The sequence below is a fragment of the Plectropomus leopardus genome, chromosome 11 (assembly GCF_008729295.1).
Source record: "Plectropomus leopardus isolate mb chromosome 11, YSFRI_Pleo_2.0, whole genome shotgun sequence".
NCBI lineage: Eukaryota > Metazoa > Chordata > Actinopteri > Perciformes > Serranidae > Plectropomus > Plectropomus leopardus.
Window position 1 is genome coordinate 29,991,873 of NC_056473.1, and position 19,006 is coordinate 30,010,878.

The 19,006-nt window shown below is 38.0% G+C and overlaps 1 protein-coding gene across 2 annotated transcripts; it reads left to right on the forward strand.

The window, feature by feature from the left end:
- Positions 1 to 840: 840 nt before the first annotated feature.
- On the forward strand, positions 841 to 17,429 carry ca5a (carbonic anhydrase Va). Of its 2 annotated transcripts, none has more exons than XM_042496182.1 (7): positions 841 to 1,376; positions 5,647 to 5,844; positions 7,261 to 7,379; positions 10,455 to 10,550; positions 10,770 to 10,832; positions 12,478 to 12,636; positions 14,947 to 17,429. In XM_042496182.1, the coding sequence occupies exons 1-7, from the start codon at positions 1,235 to 1,237 to the stop codon at positions 15,115 to 15,117; spliced, it is 948 nt and encodes a 315-aa protein (XP_042352116.1). In that variant the 5' UTR covers positions 841 to 1,234; the 3' UTR covers positions 15,118 to 17,429. The 2 variants fall into 2 exon arrangements, with proteins under 2 accessions (XP_042352116.1, XP_042352117.1); XM_042496183.1 differs by lacking the exon at positions 841 to 1,376 and adding an exon at positions 5,335 to 5,512.
- Positions 17,430 to 19,006: the final 1,577 nt, after the last annotated feature.

The window sequence follows — 19,006 nt, forward strand, 5'->3', positions numbered from 1 at the left end:
CTTTTGAATAAGTTGAGGGTTTTTTTGTATTTGTTTTTTTCCTTTTTGAATAGTCTTGATTTTTTTGTCATAGTTTTTCTGAATTGAGTTATTTTACTGTCCATACATAAAGTACACTCTCCTGATTATCATTATTATTCAATGCAGGACTTCTACTCTTAACAGAGTATTTTCACAGTGTTGTACTACTACATTTCAGTTCCTTTACCTAAATAAAAAATAAAATAAAAAAATAAAAGTAAAATAAATAAAATCAAAACTTTAAAAGATAATTAAATCAAATAAAAACAAAACCCACAAAAATGTGAAACTCTTCCAGTAAATAAAAAGAAAAAAATAAAAACCACACATTTAATTCAAAACTATTAAAAAAAAGAAATGACAAAAACGTTCATCAAAATAGTTGCCAAAGTAACCAATTCAGAGATCTAAAAAATAAAAAAAATAAATAAAAATAGCCCCCCAAATTGTCTATGTCTGTCAAGACAGGATAAAAAGAGTAGACTCACGTAAATTTCAAATACCTTAAATTTTTACTTAAATACATTACTTGAGTAAGTGTAATAAGCTAAATTCCACCACTGGTACTTTTATTAAACTAAAGGAAGTGAATACTCCCAATAAACAATATACACTGAATTCAATATGTCAGGTTTACAAAATTCAACAGCATAAACAATTTATAATAATACAGAACATATGCCAGGGGTACAAAAATCAATAAATAATTTAAAAAACGTTATTTTTTTAAATTATCTTCATCCTCATCATCATTATGATCATCATCGGTGACGCCCCTCAGCGGAGGCCTCTGATTGGTCAGGACGGTCCCAACAGCCCCCCTCTCCCCGGTCTGTCCTGCCGAGTAAACAGTTAAGCAAAAGCGGCCGTTTATCTTATCTTTTATCGAGAGTCTGGACCGACAAGGACACGTTTTAACCCGGTTAAAGTGGCGCCACAGCTTCAGGAGAAACGGTTGTTGTTGTTTTTGCGGTCACATTTTGAATGTGTGTGAATCGGACCTCACCCCGCCTCAACGCAAACGGTAACATTAGGAGGCAGAGCCGGAGACCAGCCGACGGTGTTGTTTTAAGAGCTAACTTCCGCGGACTTAAAAACACTTTAGCCAACCGTTAACTTCGCGTGAACCACCGCGAGGACAGCCGGTAAAGGGGGTTTGTAGCGCCTCGTGCAGCCGCTCGTTTTGAAGCTCGTTAACGTTAGCTTGATCAATATGGTGACTTTGTCATCCGTAATAAGACCTCTGGCTTCTCAGCTCCACCGACAGCTCGTCAAACACGCCAGGACTCACCGGATAACACCGGTCAGGAGATGCAACCTCACGGCGTGCTCCAGCAAATATGTCCTGTCGCAGAGTGAGTTTTTTCACATTTGTTTTGTTGTTTTTTTCCCCTCCAGCGTGACACAGCAGCTCAGTATCACACGGAAACATGCTAATGTCAGATATTTCCGGTGGCATGTGTGTGTAAAAATGTCAGTGATTTGGTTTTTGGGCTTTTTTTGGGGCTTTTAGGCCTAACATTGTTGGTCACACAGCCTCAATTAATGGTCACTTTTGTTGTCATCTGAAAACGTGCATGGAGAGTTTTGGAAAGCCTGGACTGGAGTGTCCTCTTTACTGGATTTGGGTCTAACAGACTCTGTTGATCCAGCTGTGTTTGAGACAGAAATCCAGCTCCAGGTTTTCCAATCAGGTATCGATATCTCTGCTAGAGGGGGCGACTGAGGCCCTTTGACCTACATGCAGGGGCCTTTATGTCAACTCACATGTATAGTGTTAGGAATGATGTTATCAAATGCACTTTCAGAGTCTGTTTTTGTCAAAAAATTTAACACACTTTAATTATGTCATGCCTTCATCACATCTCCACGAAATCCTTATTGAAGCTTGACATTTGATTTGATATATAGATTATATTAAAGGAAAAATTCAAAGTCAGTGGCAATCCTGTATGAATAAATGGATTTATTAAACAGAGAAACCCATTTTTCTTTGCTTGAGGGCCACTTTTGCAAAATGACAGGAGACCAGGAGCCAGTTACAGCAGCCCCATAGACGTTTCTAGAATTTTAGGACATTTCTCACATTTTAAGACGTTTCTAGGATATTAGGACATTTCTTTGATTTTTGGACATTTCTAGGATTTTCAGACGTTTCTGGGATTTGAGTATGTTTCTAATATTTTAGGAAAGTTCTCTGATTTTAAGACGTTTCTAGGATTTCAGGACATTTCTGGGATTTGTGATGTTTCTTGGATTTTTAAGCACATTTCTAGGATTTCAGGACATTTTGGGATGTTTCTATGATTGAAGCAGATTTCTTGGATTTTAGTACGTTAGGAATGTCTGACATTTCTAGCATCTTAGGATGTTTCTGGGATTTAAGAATATTTAAAGGATTTTCTAACATTTCTGAGATTTTGGAAAAGTTTCTAGGATTTTAAGATGTTTCATAATTTTAGGACATTTCTAAGATCACAGGACATTTCCAGGATTTAGGACATTAGAGGCTTTGGACTCTTTTGGGGTCTATATGATCTACTATCTAGTTCTAGCTCTATTTGTTTTATGCTCTCAAGCACCTTATTTACACTTAAAGTACAAAAAAAATTCTCAGTGTGAATCACTTTATTTTTTATCATGAATTAAAAATTGGTTGGGGGCAACCCAGCACCCTATTAGGGCCCAGATTTGGCCCGCGAGCCTTAAGTTGAATATCACTGCTTTACATGTCAGACCTCTGGTATGAGTCATCATCTTTGCTTTTGATGTGTCCATTGAATATTCGTGACATCCAAGCTCGTCTGACGAGTACCAACAACTTCCTCACCGCACCCAACAACTCGAACCTTGTCTTGTTCACCATCTCATGCCAAGTTCAACCTCAGAGACGACATCCAAAAAAAGAAGAAAAAAACAGTTGAAAGTGGTAAATAGGGCAGTGCGGCAGAGCTTTTATGTTCACCCATGATAAATAGAGTTCATATTTAACTTTAACAAGCTTGTTGTACTGGGCACTGTCTGTCCAAAGCTTTATTAAAAGGCTTTTGGTTTGGCTTTGAAGTGGTTTACTAGAAATGAGAGGTTTTTTGTCAGTCCATTGCCCTGCCCTTTCATCTGTCCTCATGCTATATTACTTTGTAAATGTATCTTTACATTTCTCAGGTAAAAATATCAAACATCACTTGCAAGAAAGTGATAGAGTCTGTACTTCCCTGAAGTAAGGAAACATGCAGCCATCATTTAAACGCATGAGAGCTCAGATCTTGAAGTTTAGCCTCTCAGGTGCAACCTCATCTCAGATTGGTGACAAATCTGGCCTCCTTCAGTGCATTTAACAGACCCAATACCTTATACTCAACCTTAATCTACAACCTGAAAACTCTGAGTTGATCTTTTTAGAGATAGCACACAAGTACAGTCAGAAAACCTTTATTCAGGGAGCAAAAATCCCAGAAAAGCTAACTTCCACTTATATTTTTATTGCTACGGAAATGAACGTCCCAAGACTTGCAGTCTCACAGTGGACATCTTGACTGCTTTCATTGCTGTCTAATTTATTTCATGGGAGAGTTTTTAAATAAGTATCCACTGTCACTTGCTGTCTGCAAGTTAATTTTTACACTGTACAGAAAAAAATGGAAACCAGTGACTGCCTGGAGTTTAGGAAAAACACATTTACAAATCCAAAACCCAAGCTTTGGAAAATATTGTCAAGAACTGAATATGACTCCTCCTTCAAACCAAAGCCGCACCTTTAGTCAAACTGACTGGCTCAACACATTTGTGTCTGTGTTTGCAATTAAACAAAAAGCTCTTTGAAAGAAGTTTCCATATGTTTTGCTCTTTCTTATTGTCTGACTGAATTTAAACAAGTATTTGTGTTCATGCTTTAACATATTAGCCGTTTTACCTTTGCTTTCCCACAGTCCTGTTAAGGCTGTGTTAATGCGCTGCCATTGCAAACCAACATTTTAATGCTTCACAATAAAATGTGTTTCTCCTCAGAAGGCATTTATTTTAAGTATTCATCACATCAAAAACATTTTTGGTTGAACAAACATTTTATTACTTGAATTGAAACTTGAAACTCATTATTCAATGGAAGCATATGTGAAGTCTCCCTTTTAAAAAATAGCAAAAAAAGTTGAGATTATTAGTCCAGTTGCATTAATATCACAGATAGCAAATATACACAGTACAACAACTGTCTACTTCTATATCAAGGTAAACCTTGAAACTGATATATTTCTGCAACCGTAGTTGCAACCCCTGCTAAATGACTTGTTTCACTATCAGGATTTTAAACGTTCGCTCAAGTATCAATTTGAAAGTCTAAATTAGCCACAGAATTGAATAATTTTATCCCCATTTCAGTCAACGAAGCACTAAACCTGAAGTCGTCGGCTCTGCTGGCGGAAGTCTGCAGTACGGCTGCTCAGTGGGTCACACAGTGCAGGAGCAGTGCACCGCTGAGCAACTTCTATAGAAATGAATGATATCCAGTCATCTTTCTAGATCCAAGAAATGAACACACTGAATCCAATTGTAAATATGTGCAAGACCCCTGAGGACAGATGCGTTTGCATGAATCAAATGTACTTTCAGGTTCATGTGGCAGTTGATTCAGAAGATTCAGCAGGCGTTTTTAGAGCTCTTCGTGACATTTCCAGGAGCACTGCAGAGTGACACGGTGACACTGACACGAATCAGAACAACTTCACAGCTGACAAAATGAACATAAATGGCTTCGCATGCAGTTATTTTGTGTCTGTGCCATAACAAGAGTCAGGCGGCCAACTCCCCCAGGAGGAGCAGCTGAAATCTGATGAAGATGAGGGTCATCTCCCAGTCAGACCTGTTCGCTTGGCTCTCAGTGGAAACCTCAAGCCCTAAGCTGGATGAATGGAGAGGAAAACAATAGACTGCTTTTGCGCCTTTTGATAACACTTGAAAGATTTCTTCTTTTGGTCAGGAGAGGGAGGAAAACTTTTAAACGGAGCTTTTTTGATTTAATAAGTAGAACATTGTACAAGTGGAGTTTCTGTCGTTTGGGTGGATTTCAAGGCTAAAGGAAAATAAGGCAGAGGGAGGCAGGGAAAGTGAGCGAGTAATTAGAAGTCAGGTCCCTTGACAGACGTTGGCCTGAGCTGGCGGTTTGACCGGCCAGAGGTCCTGGTCTGATTCCCCCGCTGTGGAGGGGAGCTGGGGGCGTGCCAGGACATTCCGTGTGTCACTTTCTGTACAGCCAGCCCACTTCTCTCTTATTTTGTGATTTCCTTTTAGGAAAAAAACAGTAAGAGGACTAGAAGGAAGTACTATTGCTCACTTGCTCCTTCTTTCATTCAGTTCTTTTTAACAGCTCAAGGAAGAGGAAGGGTTGCGTGTGTCTATCCTGACACGTGTAGTTTTGTATTAATATAGTAAGGAGTTTTCTCTCTTAAAATGGACTGCGTTAGGATGCGGGAAGCAGCAGAGCACAACATGAAAAGTGGGTGTCAGCATTTTTGGTTTCCAGTCTTTTTCACGGACAGCAGACCCTGTAAGTTTCTGTCTGTGGATCAGTTTAAATTTCTCTTTTTCTGAACTTCCTCTCTGTCTTCTTCTCCTCTTCCTCTCCTCCAGTGCATCCCATGTGGCAGGGACCCCTCGCGGTACCAGGAGGCGATCGTCAGTCTCCAATTGACATCGTTGTGAGAAAGAGCGTCTTCGATACGGAGCTGAAGCCTCTGGTCACTGATTACGACCCGCAGACCTGCCAACAGATCTGGAACAACGGCTACTCCTTTTTGGTTGAGTACGATGACACAGCAGACAAGTCCAGTAAGTACTCTTCTGTGTTTTCTATTTCTTTATTGTCTTAAAAAAATCTGAAGATATATTTGAAGCCTCTCAGTCTTGCAAAAAAAAAAAGAAATCTAGGATGTAACATAATGATTTGTTCCTCAGTATTGACCACTAGATTGGGAACAAGTAGATCTCAGGAAGGGGAATGCATGTTTTGATCTATATGAGGATTATCTCCCTGTTCACCCCCCTTAAATAGCCCTCTGTCGGTTGTGAAATCCTGTAATCAATGCTACACCTAACGCTGCTGATAAAAACCACAGCCGTCACGTGGATGTGGTGACTGTCATGTGACTCGCGTGTCTGTCCTGACCTCAACAACTGCTGTCTTCAAAGTGTTTATAATTTTGGTATAATTACTGGGCTATACCAAAATCACCGTATAACTTTCCAAACCACCAAAACTCTAAATATAAACTTAATTTTGGTCAAAATAAAAATGTTTTAAAGCTGCAAAATTAGCTGCTTTATAGGTGTCACATGTCCTCAGTCTGTGTATCATGAGCTCAGTCTGGTGCTGAGAACAATAACAGGTTTGTAACAGCGAAACCTTGAGAAGAGTATTTTATTACCAGTAAAATAAACAAAGAAACAATGCAGGTACTATAAGTACAGATTCATTCTTCAAATGGATGTTTATGATTACAGCTGCATGTTACCCTCCTTATCTGATTGTAGTATTACTGGCGGTGATCAACAGTTTACAGGCGCAATAAAGTCATGCTGCGTTGGTTATTGTTGTCTTTGCTATATAATATTTCTCAGAGGTTTCTAGGTCAGTGTTACTGTCTGAACAACGAGTTCCTCAGCAGATGTCCTGTCATCATTTCCTCCTTTTTGAAAGAGGAAACAAAAAAAAGACAAGACAGTTACACAGGGTTCCTGCCAATCCTTAAAAATACTTAAAAGGCATTGAATTCAGTAATGTAAAAATAAAGCCTTGATTGGTATCAAAATGCCTTAAATACATCTGTCAACAGTCATAAAAATGCTAAGATGCTTGGAAGCAGTATTTTTTCCAACATTTTTTTTCTGACGTTGCATTGTAAAATCACAATTACAAAAACACAATCGCCAAGTCATGTTATATGTTACAATACACATTTGGGTCTAAATTGTCCTTAACTCTGAATAAATGATGTTGGTTCGTGCTTCTTTTTTTTTAAAATAAGTTTTAGTCATTGTAAAATTGGTCTTATATTTTTGCAAGGAAGCATTAAAAAAGTCTTAAAAAGTCTTAAATCTAACTTGCCTAACGCTTTAGGAACCCTGTTTTAAATATGATCTGATTCCTTTGGAGGACACGTGTTTTATTCTTTTATAATGACTGCAAAATCTGTGAAGTCAAACTATGATGCATTGACCTATGCGTCCCTTTATTTTGTGGCACAGCGCTGAAAGGAGGCCCCCTGCAAGACAAATACAGATTGTGCCAGTTCCACTTCCACTGGGGGGAGAGCAACGCCTGGGGGTCAGAGCACACTGTGGACAGGAAACTGTTCCCTGCAGAGGTACTGTGCTGTAACTTTCATACATTAGCACACAGCAGGTGGTCAGCGTGAAACTTAAATCTTGCTGGGATGCTGCATTTTTCTGCAATATGGTCGAGAACATTTATGAGCAGGGTTCTTATGGTCATGAAAAACCTGGAAAAGTCATGGAATGTGCAGATACCTTCCAGGGCCTGGAGAAGTTTTGGAAAACCTAATATACCCTAAAAGTTTTGGAAAAATCTTGAGAATTTTTGTTTTAAAGACCTGTATAATAACACATGATGTGTTGAAGGACCATCAGATTTTTGAAAATCCAATGACAATCTCTGTTCCATTACCTCCATTACATATCTCTGTCACAAGTGTCTGATAACCGTATTTGAGGGATCACTGCATTGTGTAGACAGATATAAACAAATATAGAAACAGAAATACCTGGATCTAATAACCTGTCATTCTGCTAATGCAATAAAGCCCTCAAAACAATATGACCTTGATCAAATTACAATTTTAACTATTTTTGCAGCTCTAGACAAGGAATTTTCAGTGATAATAGTTGTAAAGTATTGTTTCTAATAGCTTTACCAATAAACTAACAACCACTAATATTTTTTACATCACAATTTGTAATTATTCTGGAAAGTTAAAAAAAAAAAACCCAGTTTTTAAGGGTACATAAGGTGCCAAAGTGCATTTTAAAAAAAGCATCAAAATAAGGCTTGTACATATATATTGATGGATGGAATATTAACAGAGATATCTGTATTGGGATTTCTTCGAATTCAGAATATCTAAATAAAATACACTGTTTACATGATCTGCATCAAATTCAGGATATTGTAGCCACGGTCATATTCTGTGCTTTGTAGGAATGATATTATACTAAGCAATAGATTTATTCATTTTTGGAGCAATTAAATAGTACAGGGCTGGACTGATGATGCTGCACAAGCGCCTCATTAACAGCAGTATCGCTGCATCTTTAGCTTTGTTGTACACACCCTCAGTTGTTGCTCTGAAAAGACCTGCTTGCTCTGCTGGATTAATGAAGCGTGTTTAGCAAAGAGGCCCTGCAGTCACATGTATGGCAGGTGTGTGTGTGTGTGTGTGTGTGCGTGTGTGTGTGACCATGTGACCAGGTCATTGAATGGAAAGACTCAAGTTATGTAGGTTTCAACAAACTATGTAAGAGAGAGAGTCTCTTAAGGGTTAAAAGAAGAAAGGAGATCTGGAAGAAAGCAAATGAAACTCTGCACTGTTTAAACACTGTAAATGTTGACTTACTTTGCAGTCCCATTTATTTTCCATTCCTTGAAGTGTCCTTGAAATTATGCCTGGAAAAATACTGAGAGTATTGTTATTGAGATTTATCATGCTATTTCTGTACTAGCTGACTGGTATCAGAAACGCTGCCAGGGTCTTTGATCCAGCGGTATTTCGCCATTTTTTTATATCAGTAAATTTACATCAAACAAAGACAGTGTATTTGTCTCTCCGCAGGTGGTATTTGAAACTGGTGTCCAAGCTCACGTTCCACCACAGAACATCTATTTTCATGTTGTTCCATTAACAGCACACTTACGTAACAACAGGTTCCACTGACTGTGCATGTGTGTCCTCAGCCAAGCCCTTGTTGGTGGTGTTGGGAATGTGTCCGTGTCCATGCTGTCATCACTCAGCAGGTTTTTTATGTCTGTGTGTGTGTGTGCAGAGGATCAAATTACAGTGATGACTGACATCTTTGTGCTGTCTTGTGAATGGATGCTTTTTGCACACGTGTCTTTGCTGTCAGTGACAATGTGCAGATGATTAGAGCTGTGCTTGACTCTAAATGTTTTAATCTTCATGTATATTTCATACCTGATCATAGAAAATTAATTTAAATCTATATTTTCATGTTATTTCTGCCACAGTTTACTGTCACTGGTAGTTTTCTACATGCAGAAAAATGCCTGATCCTCATTTACACATGCACCACGTTGCACCTTTATTTAAATGATGTAGAAATTAGCTGTGGGGATTGTTAAATATGATAAAAAGAATAGGGCAAAATGTCCAGAAAACTATATTTATAATTCTCTCTGTATTTAATTATGTATTTATATATATCTTTCTTGAGGTCTTTTTTTTTACATACCTTTATTCTATTTAATTTTATTTTTTTTTTTACTTTCACCTTATTTTCTTGTACCTTTTCACTAATTTATTGCTAATTTTTGGGTCTTTTTTTTTTCAAGTTGCTCATGGTTCTCTTCCCATTTTGCTCAGGTTTCAAAGGGTTAAAGGTCACAGTGACTTTGTGTGTCTCATTCTCACCAACGTGATACCTCAAGAACCCCCCCCCCCCTTTTTTTTTTACACTTTGAGTCAAGGACAACTTGATTACAATTTGGAGGTCAAAGTCAAAGTTATTGTGACCTTATGTCCGTCTTATTCCTGTGAATACAATATCTCAAAAAGCTCTTGAGGGAATTTCTTCAAAACTGGTACAATCATCCACTTTGGCTCTGGAATGAACTGAGTTGTATTTGGTGGTCAAAAGTTAAAGGTCAAGATCACTCTGACCTCAAAAAACATGTTTTTGGCCATAACTCAAGAATTCATGAGCTAATTATGACAAAATTCCACAGTGATGAGTGTGTATATATATATATAGATAAAAATATATATATATATATATATATATCAAAAAGGTCACCTTCACTCTGACATCATTATGTTCTGCAAAGACACACCATTTCTCAACACCATGAATCAGGAAGAGACGGGGAGACATTTGGTTTAGATACTGAACTGGAGACACCAATCTTGGGTGTCCACCTTGAAACTGCTCATTGTAAGGATCTTGACGGGTTTGCGGTAATTCTAGGTTTTCTTAGTTTACAGTAAATGGTATGTCATGTTAAAAAGACAAAACTCATTCCAAATCAAACAGTCAAAGAATAAACTCTTATTTTGAAGGAAAAAAAATAAGGCAAGGACCGAATGAGTGGACCTGTGATCAGGGCAGAGGTGTTTAAAAGGTCAAGGTCATGGTGTATGGTCGCACACACAGACAGACTCATGATGTTTGTATGCTGTGTGTTTTCTCAGCTCCACTTGGTCCACTGGAACTCTGACAAGTACAGTTTGTTCGAGGAGGCAGTGATGGAGGACAACGGACTAGCTGTCATTGGGGTCTTTCTTAAGGTACACCACACACACACACACACACTTTAATATCCCTGCAGTAATTACAGAGTAAACATTGATTTAAGTACACAGATACAGTTTACTTTGTTGACACTGTACACGTTCTGCAGCTTGACCTGTTTATGTGATGCAGTGCTGTACACATGATGTGGTGTGTGTTGTATATGCAGTTCAAACAGTGAGTACAACCCAGATTAACGTCTAATCCCTGTGTAGGTGGGAAAGAGACACGAGGGGCTGCAGAAACTGGTCGACGCTCTGCCTGCTATCAGACACAAGGTCAGTCCACTCACACACATACACACCTCATCTTTTTAGGATGACGTGCTGATCAGATAGTGACCCTATTTGTGACCATGAAAAAAATCGATTTAAAATCTGGTAATGAAAGGTAACCACATTTCACTTGAAAGTAAATACCGATGCCGTCTAGTGGTTCAGTAGAGACGCTGCAGGACAGACAGGTCTCTTTCACAGGAGTCAGAATATGTGAGTACTGGTGACACTTTTTAAAACCTATTAAAAGCTATTGTTAGGATTAAGAATGCACAATATTGGCTAATTTGCCGATATTTTCTGACTCATTTTGACCAGCTGCTGATAACAATATATGCACGTGTGATAAAAAGCCAAAACACAGGAGAGCTACTTGAAACTAGTAATTGTACAAAAGCTCTTTGGTAAAGTTCATGAACAATTATAGAAAAACAAAGAGAAACCCAAGACGTCAGTCTTTAAGAAAAAATCAAATAAAATGCTTTTATCACGGTGTAATAAATTGTCCTTTTTTTCCTAGACGAGTGCCTTGGTTTCTTCCTGTTTTTTTTCTAGATATGCACTTATGTTTTTCCATGTAATTGCAGAGAATGTAAAGTCACTCCCCCTACTCTTATTGTGATAGCCCACTGGTGGCAGATGCATACATAAAACACAGTGCTTTTCAAAATGTACACATTTATTAGGTAAACAGTTAAACTACTTTACCCAAGGTTACATGTAAAAAAATATTTATTCTTTATATAACAAATTTTAAACAAATCCGCTTCTTTCCCTCTTCAGCAGTCTTAGATGATGCTCTCTCTAAGGCATTCGACATTAGCAGGGCAAATGGGTCATATTTCAACTAATTGATGTCCCATAATTTAAGTTTTTTCTTGTAGTTTTGTGTCTTTTTGGGGTGATATTTAATTTGCCAATACAGATGATGTGCTGATATTTGTACATCCCTACTTTATAAGTCATTTTTGCATGCTAAACAACTGCACAGTGTCAGCCCTGGAAACACTAGGGGGTAAAGAAATATTTTATACATTATTTTATGTTATTTATTACTTAGAAATTTGCCACTTTAGAATTCACACATCTTAATGCTAAAACAATCAGCATCCTTGTATTTACTAACAGATGTTACATAACGATGGTCTTTATTGAGATATATTTTCCTGATAATAGGTTTATACATATCTATGTTGGCCTTTATACGTGTTTGAGGTGACTGACTGGAGGTCAAAGGTAGCCTTTCTTTTACATCACTGCTGTCACACTTCTTATCGCTAATAATGTCTGATAAGGCAGGTGTTAGCCCAGTAAGAGGAAATGCAACAGTTGTATAACACTCATAGTGCAGTACTAATGTGACTTATTTTATAATGAATAATGATTAGATAATGAAGGTTGTAATATTTACATGATAGCTTCAGTCCTCTGTCATTATATTAGTCTGCGCTGTAAGGATACAGATTGGTATTTTAGCACATTTTTTGTTATAATTATAATGGTATTTTAAATATCTTATTTATTGTATTATAGAATAATTAAATTATTCGAACCTGTGTGTGAACAGCGATGTCTCTTTCCTGCAACATTAAGTTAATTCAACATACAGCTTAAATAACTCTGTGTTTACTCATCTGTCTCTCTGTAGGGCAGCGTAGTGGAGTTTACCAGGTTCGACCCTGCCTGTCTGTTACCCACCAACACTGATGACTACTGGACCTACCACGGCTCTCTGACAACGCCCCCTCTGACGGAGTCCGTCTCCTGGATCGTTATGAAGCAACACATAGAAGTCAGCCATGACCAGGTGTGTTTGTGTTTCTTCACACTGATTTTTGTGAAAATTTTTAACTTGATGTTATTGTTTATTATATTTTTATATTGAGCTACATCCTTGAAGGCACAGTTCACCCTGAAATACATCAAAACATATTTTTCCTCTTACCTGTAGCGCTATTAATTAATCTAGATTTTTTGGTGTGACTTGCAGAGTGTTGAAGATGTCGGCCGTAGAGATCTTTCAATATATAATATAATGGACTTAGATGGCTTGTGGTGCTCAAAGCACCAAAAAATACATTTGAAAAACTCAACAGCAATGTCTCCTTACAAAAATCATGACACAGTTACTCGATCTTGTTGTGAACAGTTTTCATTTGAGGAGGATGCCATTAATGTTTACATCTCATACAGTCACGAGCATGAGGATCCAGTCCACGGTTAGATGCATGCGTCCCTCTGCGCAGTATTTGGGTTGGTGGGTGTAGTTTTGCAGAAAGAAAATAGTTTAGAACATGAAACTGCTCAAAACAAGGTTGAGTTGAGTAAACGGGTCATGATTTCTGGTAGGAGACATTGCTGTGTAGTTTTTCAAATGAATTTTTCGGCTCTTTTAGCACCACAATCTGAGCGCCATGTAGTTTGATTATATTGGCGAAAAGGCAGACATCTCTTCGGCCAATATCTCCAACACTGGACAACTCACACTAAAACAATCCAGATTACACTACAGGTAAGAGGAAAAATGTGTATTTTTGATTTGAAGGTGAACTGTCCCTTTAATATCACTGGTTTAGTTCATCTTAAAGCTGCTGTAATCCACATTTATGATATTAACAGTGGATTAAATGACTATGTGTAAAGTAAAAAGTATTGCTTACAGTGACCCACAGAAAAATATAATCCAAGTCTGCAGTTATGTAGAGTTTTTACTCTCTTCCAGCTTGTTGGTTTGGTTTTCTGGCTTACAATCTTTAATCATTCTTGTTTTAAAACACAGGAAGTATGGAGATTTTATCTTAAGTTTTCATCTTAAAAACTCTGATACACCTCCTGCCACCCAACGGTATACAGACAAAGGTTGCAACTAGCTCTGGTGGATATAGTGGAACTTGTAGCGATTCAATTTCCAGGAGAAAACAGAACTGAAAACAAATTAAATTTCGGACTTGCATTAAACAGGTGGCCAGAGACATGAATGCTAATATTTCTCTCTGCTGAGTGTCTAGAAAACAACTGTTAGCTCACACATCCCATAACAACAATGAGGGCTATTTCAGATGTTCTGCTGCCTCCGAGTGGTCAAAAAATCAGTTACTGCAGCTTTAAGCAGAGCTGAAGCAACCACTAGAGGGCTCCTGTCTCCTTCAAGGTGAAACTCAGCCTAAAGTAGCAGCTATGCTTTAACGGTGATATTAAAAGTGGTTCCAGAGGCTAAACAGAAATCCTTTTCTGTGACCACATTTCACTTTCCTAATCATGTTGGCGTGTGTCGACTCTTTGAACAGTGATGAAAGTTACACTGAGCTGAACAAACCTGCACGGCATCATTTTGTGCCTCAAGGCTCCTACCCTCTGCTAGTATTACACAGACGACGAAGGGAATCAGCCTGAGTATGTGTTGTATCAACCTGTTTAACCCTTGAAACCTGGAGCAGCATCACTTGTGCCGCTTTCAGATGCCTTTCGCATGTAATATAAAGATCTGACTTTGAGCAAAACATGGAAAAAGAAAGGCAGTGAGCAACTTGGTAAGAAATGTTCCACAAATTGCAAGAAATTAGTAGATTTAGAAAATTATTTTTAGAAAGACAAGAACATTTCAGGGCCAAGACAAAAAAAAACGAGGGAAAAACTATATTTATAGTTAATTATCATAATTACATATATTTTTAGAGATAATTGTCTGTCTTTCTTTTCTTTTTCCTTTTTTAACTCTTACAAAGTTTTTAACTCTCTCCTTTTGCCCCTGGTGGGTGTTGATGATAAGAAATGGTCCACAAATTTGTAGAAATTAGATTAAAAAAAAAAAAAAGCAAGGGCAATACCTAGGGGGGGAAAAGCTAGAGAAAAAATAGATTTATAATTACCATCATTGCATATTTAAAATTATGATACAGAACTATTATAAGTCTTGTTTGCCTTATATGTTTTTTAAACTAATTTTCAGATGATTTTCTTGAACTTTTTACAAATGTCCTGCTATTTTTATGGCAATTTCTTCTTTTGTTGCTTATTGCCATCTTCCCATGTTTTGTAAATATAAAGCCAAATTGCTCAGGTTTGAAAGGGTTAGCACTCTTCATAAGTTTCTGACTGTCTCATTTGCACCCTGTAGCTGGCGGTCTTCCGGAGCCTTCTTTTCACCTCAGCTGAAGAGGAAGTACAGAAGAGTATGGTGAACAACTTCCGTGTGCAGCAGGCACTCTGCGGTCGCACCGTGCGCTCCTCCTTCTCTCCTTTCCTCCAGGAGGCACCGTCAGCCGAAGGCGACAAGCACACCCACTGACGCTGCTGGACACAGTAACACACACCGCACAGTGACCACAGTGCACATATCAAACTCTCCAAACTCTCTTCTTTTTACTCTTATCGCAACACAATGTTTCTCATCACATTTGAAAACATAATTTTAAGTATGACAAAGTCTCCTCTGAGGATCTTCAGTCATACTTATTACTGTTTTTCTCTCATGGAGTGAACAGATTGTATTTATTTTTTATTTCAAACCATTTTACATGGAGGGTGTAGGGATGCATCTGTTTCTCAGCACTTGAGATTTTTTTTTTTCTTTGGATTTTTTTTCTCATTTTGGTTTGAGTTTTGCAGACCAATAACCAATAAGGGATGGTTGCTGTGGAGGATGCATAGTTTTTATCGTATTTATTACACCTTTCTCAGTTCATTCAGTTACTGTACGTGGGATGTACTGCAGCTTGGTGCAGAGAGCAGCTGAGTCGAGGTAAAAACTGAATGACACTGTGTGCTGGTGGGTGCGACAGCAGAGTCTGCTGTCACTCCCCAGCAGTGATGTTTGTATCCATATAAAGAGGCTGCAGCTGCTTCTAAAAGCCCAGGAGATTTTAACTGACTGGAGTGGAAATACATCATATATCTAATATCATCAAGGGCTTTTTTTAAACCGTGTATAGTGGGCTGTTGGTTTTATCATTAATTTTATCATCTATACATTAAAAAGACGATTAGAATGTATGTTTTCTTCATCTGTTAAAAGAGATTATACTGTCTACAGTACAACTGACATTCAGAAACTACATGTGTCACAACAGAGTTTTAAATGAACTCTTCTGAGCCTTGAGTCTTTCATTCAGAGCTGAATATGTTGCTAATAAGCACAAGTTACAGCAGCACATGTGCATAGCAATATTTTGAGTGAAAGAAGCAAATCTCTTCCATTTTTACAATAGTGTCAAGCACCATAACCGCCGTGCCTTAAATACTGGCAGACTTTGACTGGCACAGGTCACAAACACGTTTGAACACGAAAAGTATCTTCCACAACTCTTCCAATACACTGTGGTTCAGGTACAGTGTTTGGTGGTTGCCCATAGTAACGGTCAAGGCTAAGTGGATATCTGCAATGATTCACGCCTTGTTTACTTTCAGGTTGAATTGGATTAAATGAGTAAGGTCTAAAATCAACAGCATGAGTTCAGGAACATAGTAGAGGAATTCATGAAACTTTTAAGTGAGACTTTGATTGAATCACGTCTATATCTTGAGAGAACTCCTGTTCTCATTGGTTCGTCTGATTTTGGTTTGTTTGCTGTTTTCACACACAAATTTATCCAAATAACATGATGAGAAATTTATTTTTGCTGTTTCGGGTTGTGAAAGGACTTAAAGAGTTACAACTAATATTGTACTGTAATGTTAAATCTCTTAGCTACTCTTAAACTACATTTTTTTAACTTTAAAATTAAGTCAAAACACACCAAGGATTCTACTATAAATAGCTGTGCGTGATATTAAGGAGGAAACTCTGAGATTGACAGATGATACAGTGGGACCAACTGACCACAACGGCCTCGTGTATCAGCTCGCCTGTCTGGTTGCGTCTAAAAATATGTTTATATTGGCTTTCACTTTAGAGAGGTGAAGGCATTTCCTGGCGAGCTTCTGTTGTTCTGGCTTTTCTAACTCAATGCCACCTCTCGTTAAGGATTTCTTTCATGTGTCTTTCTGAGAAAATGAACCGTGTTCGTGTTGTTTACTTCCCGTAGTCTCATTTAAATCAGCATCCACTATGGCAGCTGCTGTAAGAACTCTGAGCCTATATGAATTTTATAAAGCTAAACAACTTTGTTGCTATTAAAAAAGTTGCAGCTAACCAGAAAATTTGCGAGCAAATTTTGGCGCCGTGTTATGTGTGCGACCCACCGTGGGAGATTTAACAAGATGCATGCATCCCTCTTATTGCAATTTTATGTCATTTTTATTGTTTTAGAGAGCACTGCTGACACGTCTGTTATATGTTACACGAGAGGCAGACACTGTTGTGTTTAATGTCACACCTTTTTAGCTTCCACGATGCTGGCATGTTATCTAAAATCACTCACTGGAGTGGCATTATGTGTCTGTATATCCCAAAAATATCAGCAAAGCTCTTTTTTAAAGTCATTATTCCAATTTTATAGCTGTAAAATCTTTTACTGCATTCCCTCCTCCTTACTGTTATTGCAGACATGTCTAAAGCACGGGTTCATGGGAAATGATGTTCATTTACCTGGAGTGAAATCACTTTTCTTGTGCTGCTTTCCGCCTTCCACAAGTATTGAAACCTTTGAACCCATAGCAAATTGATGCAATTTTTTTTTTTTTTTAAAACTGAGAAAAAAGGCAATGACCAACTTGGTGAGAAATGTTCTACAAATTGCAAGAAAGTAGTTTCGAAAACTATTTTTTAAAACAATTAGGGGAAAATGTCAAGGGAAAAGAGGAAAAAAAGCTAAGGAACAACTGTATTTATTGCTAATTATCATAATTACATATTTAAAATTGTGTTACCATTTTTTTTTATCATTTTCAAGTATTTTTTTCCAGGTAATTTCCTTTATGTATTTATTTTTTTAAATCTTTTTTTTTTAAACTAATTTTCAGGTAATTTTTTTGTACTTTTCATTCATTTCTTGCTGACTTGGGGTTTTGTCTTGTCTTTGTTGCCCATTGCCTTCTTCCCATGTTTTTGAAAGAAATCAAGCCAATTTGCTCAGTTTGAACCTGAGATATTAAATACGCAATGATTATTGGTTTTTTGAAACATTTTTTCTGCGAGCCACGTGACATACTATGGAAAAAGGCTCTGTGCTAAAGCTGGTTTTGTAGTTCTTAGCGTAGTTACAAACACCAGTGTTACTTTAGGAACAGAACCGCTTTCACTGCAGCCCTTTTTGAGCTACTTAAGGTACACTTAATGTACCTTATCCAGAGCTTCAGAAGCTCTACGCTAAAGTAAATGAAGCGCGTTGTTCACCTAATCCAACAGCGCCGCACACACAGTGCAGATGGGGATTTCAGAATAAGAGCGAGCTCATGCAACGTTGCATCATGTAAAGAAATTCGGCAGTCTGCCAACTCTGGCTCATGTTCGGTAGTTGTGGTGCGCCGGGTGAATCTTAATATGCAGCACTATTAGAGATGAGGGAAGATGAGAAGTTGGAGAGAAGGCGAATGAAACTTTCGACTTTGACGCAACATAAAATGATCAGTTGTCTGATTTCACATCTTTTACTTCAGGGCAGGAAACTGTTATTGCACTAAAAACCAGAGAAACACATCAACGGGAAGTGTATCTGGCTGCTTAGAAGATTATCCGAAAGTTTTGGCAGGGGGTGAGAGGTCACGGCTGTCTGTATAATCCCAGAGGAACGATGCAACTGTCCAAACTGGCCCTCTACCTCTTTAGAAATAGCTGCTCCCTCCTCCTGCGGGGACGCTCACACACTGTGCTCCGTCTCCCCAGCAGGGCTCCCCACACACTGAATGGACTAACTGGATACGTATTGAAAATATTTGAATGCTCAGAGTGATGTTAACTCGTCGTGAAGGCTGCAGACTTGCTGGTTAAGGAGAGAAGTTTGTGCGTTTTGGGAATGTTGCGCGGTTGCTTTTCTTTCTTCACAAATGATGCAATACAGAATCTATGTTACTAACATGAAGACAAGGGACCGAGTGCTGCCTTCATCTTGTACAGCTGTATTTTATTGATGTATTTGAATCGTGCACCATGATCGCCTTCATGTTTCATGGCATTTTACTCATGTTAATTTACTTTTTATGCCTTTTTTTTAAACATTGAATGCAATGAATATCAATATAATCCAATAGAAATGTACAAAATGTTTGTCTACGTGGCCTTTTCTGTCAAAACTAGAGTC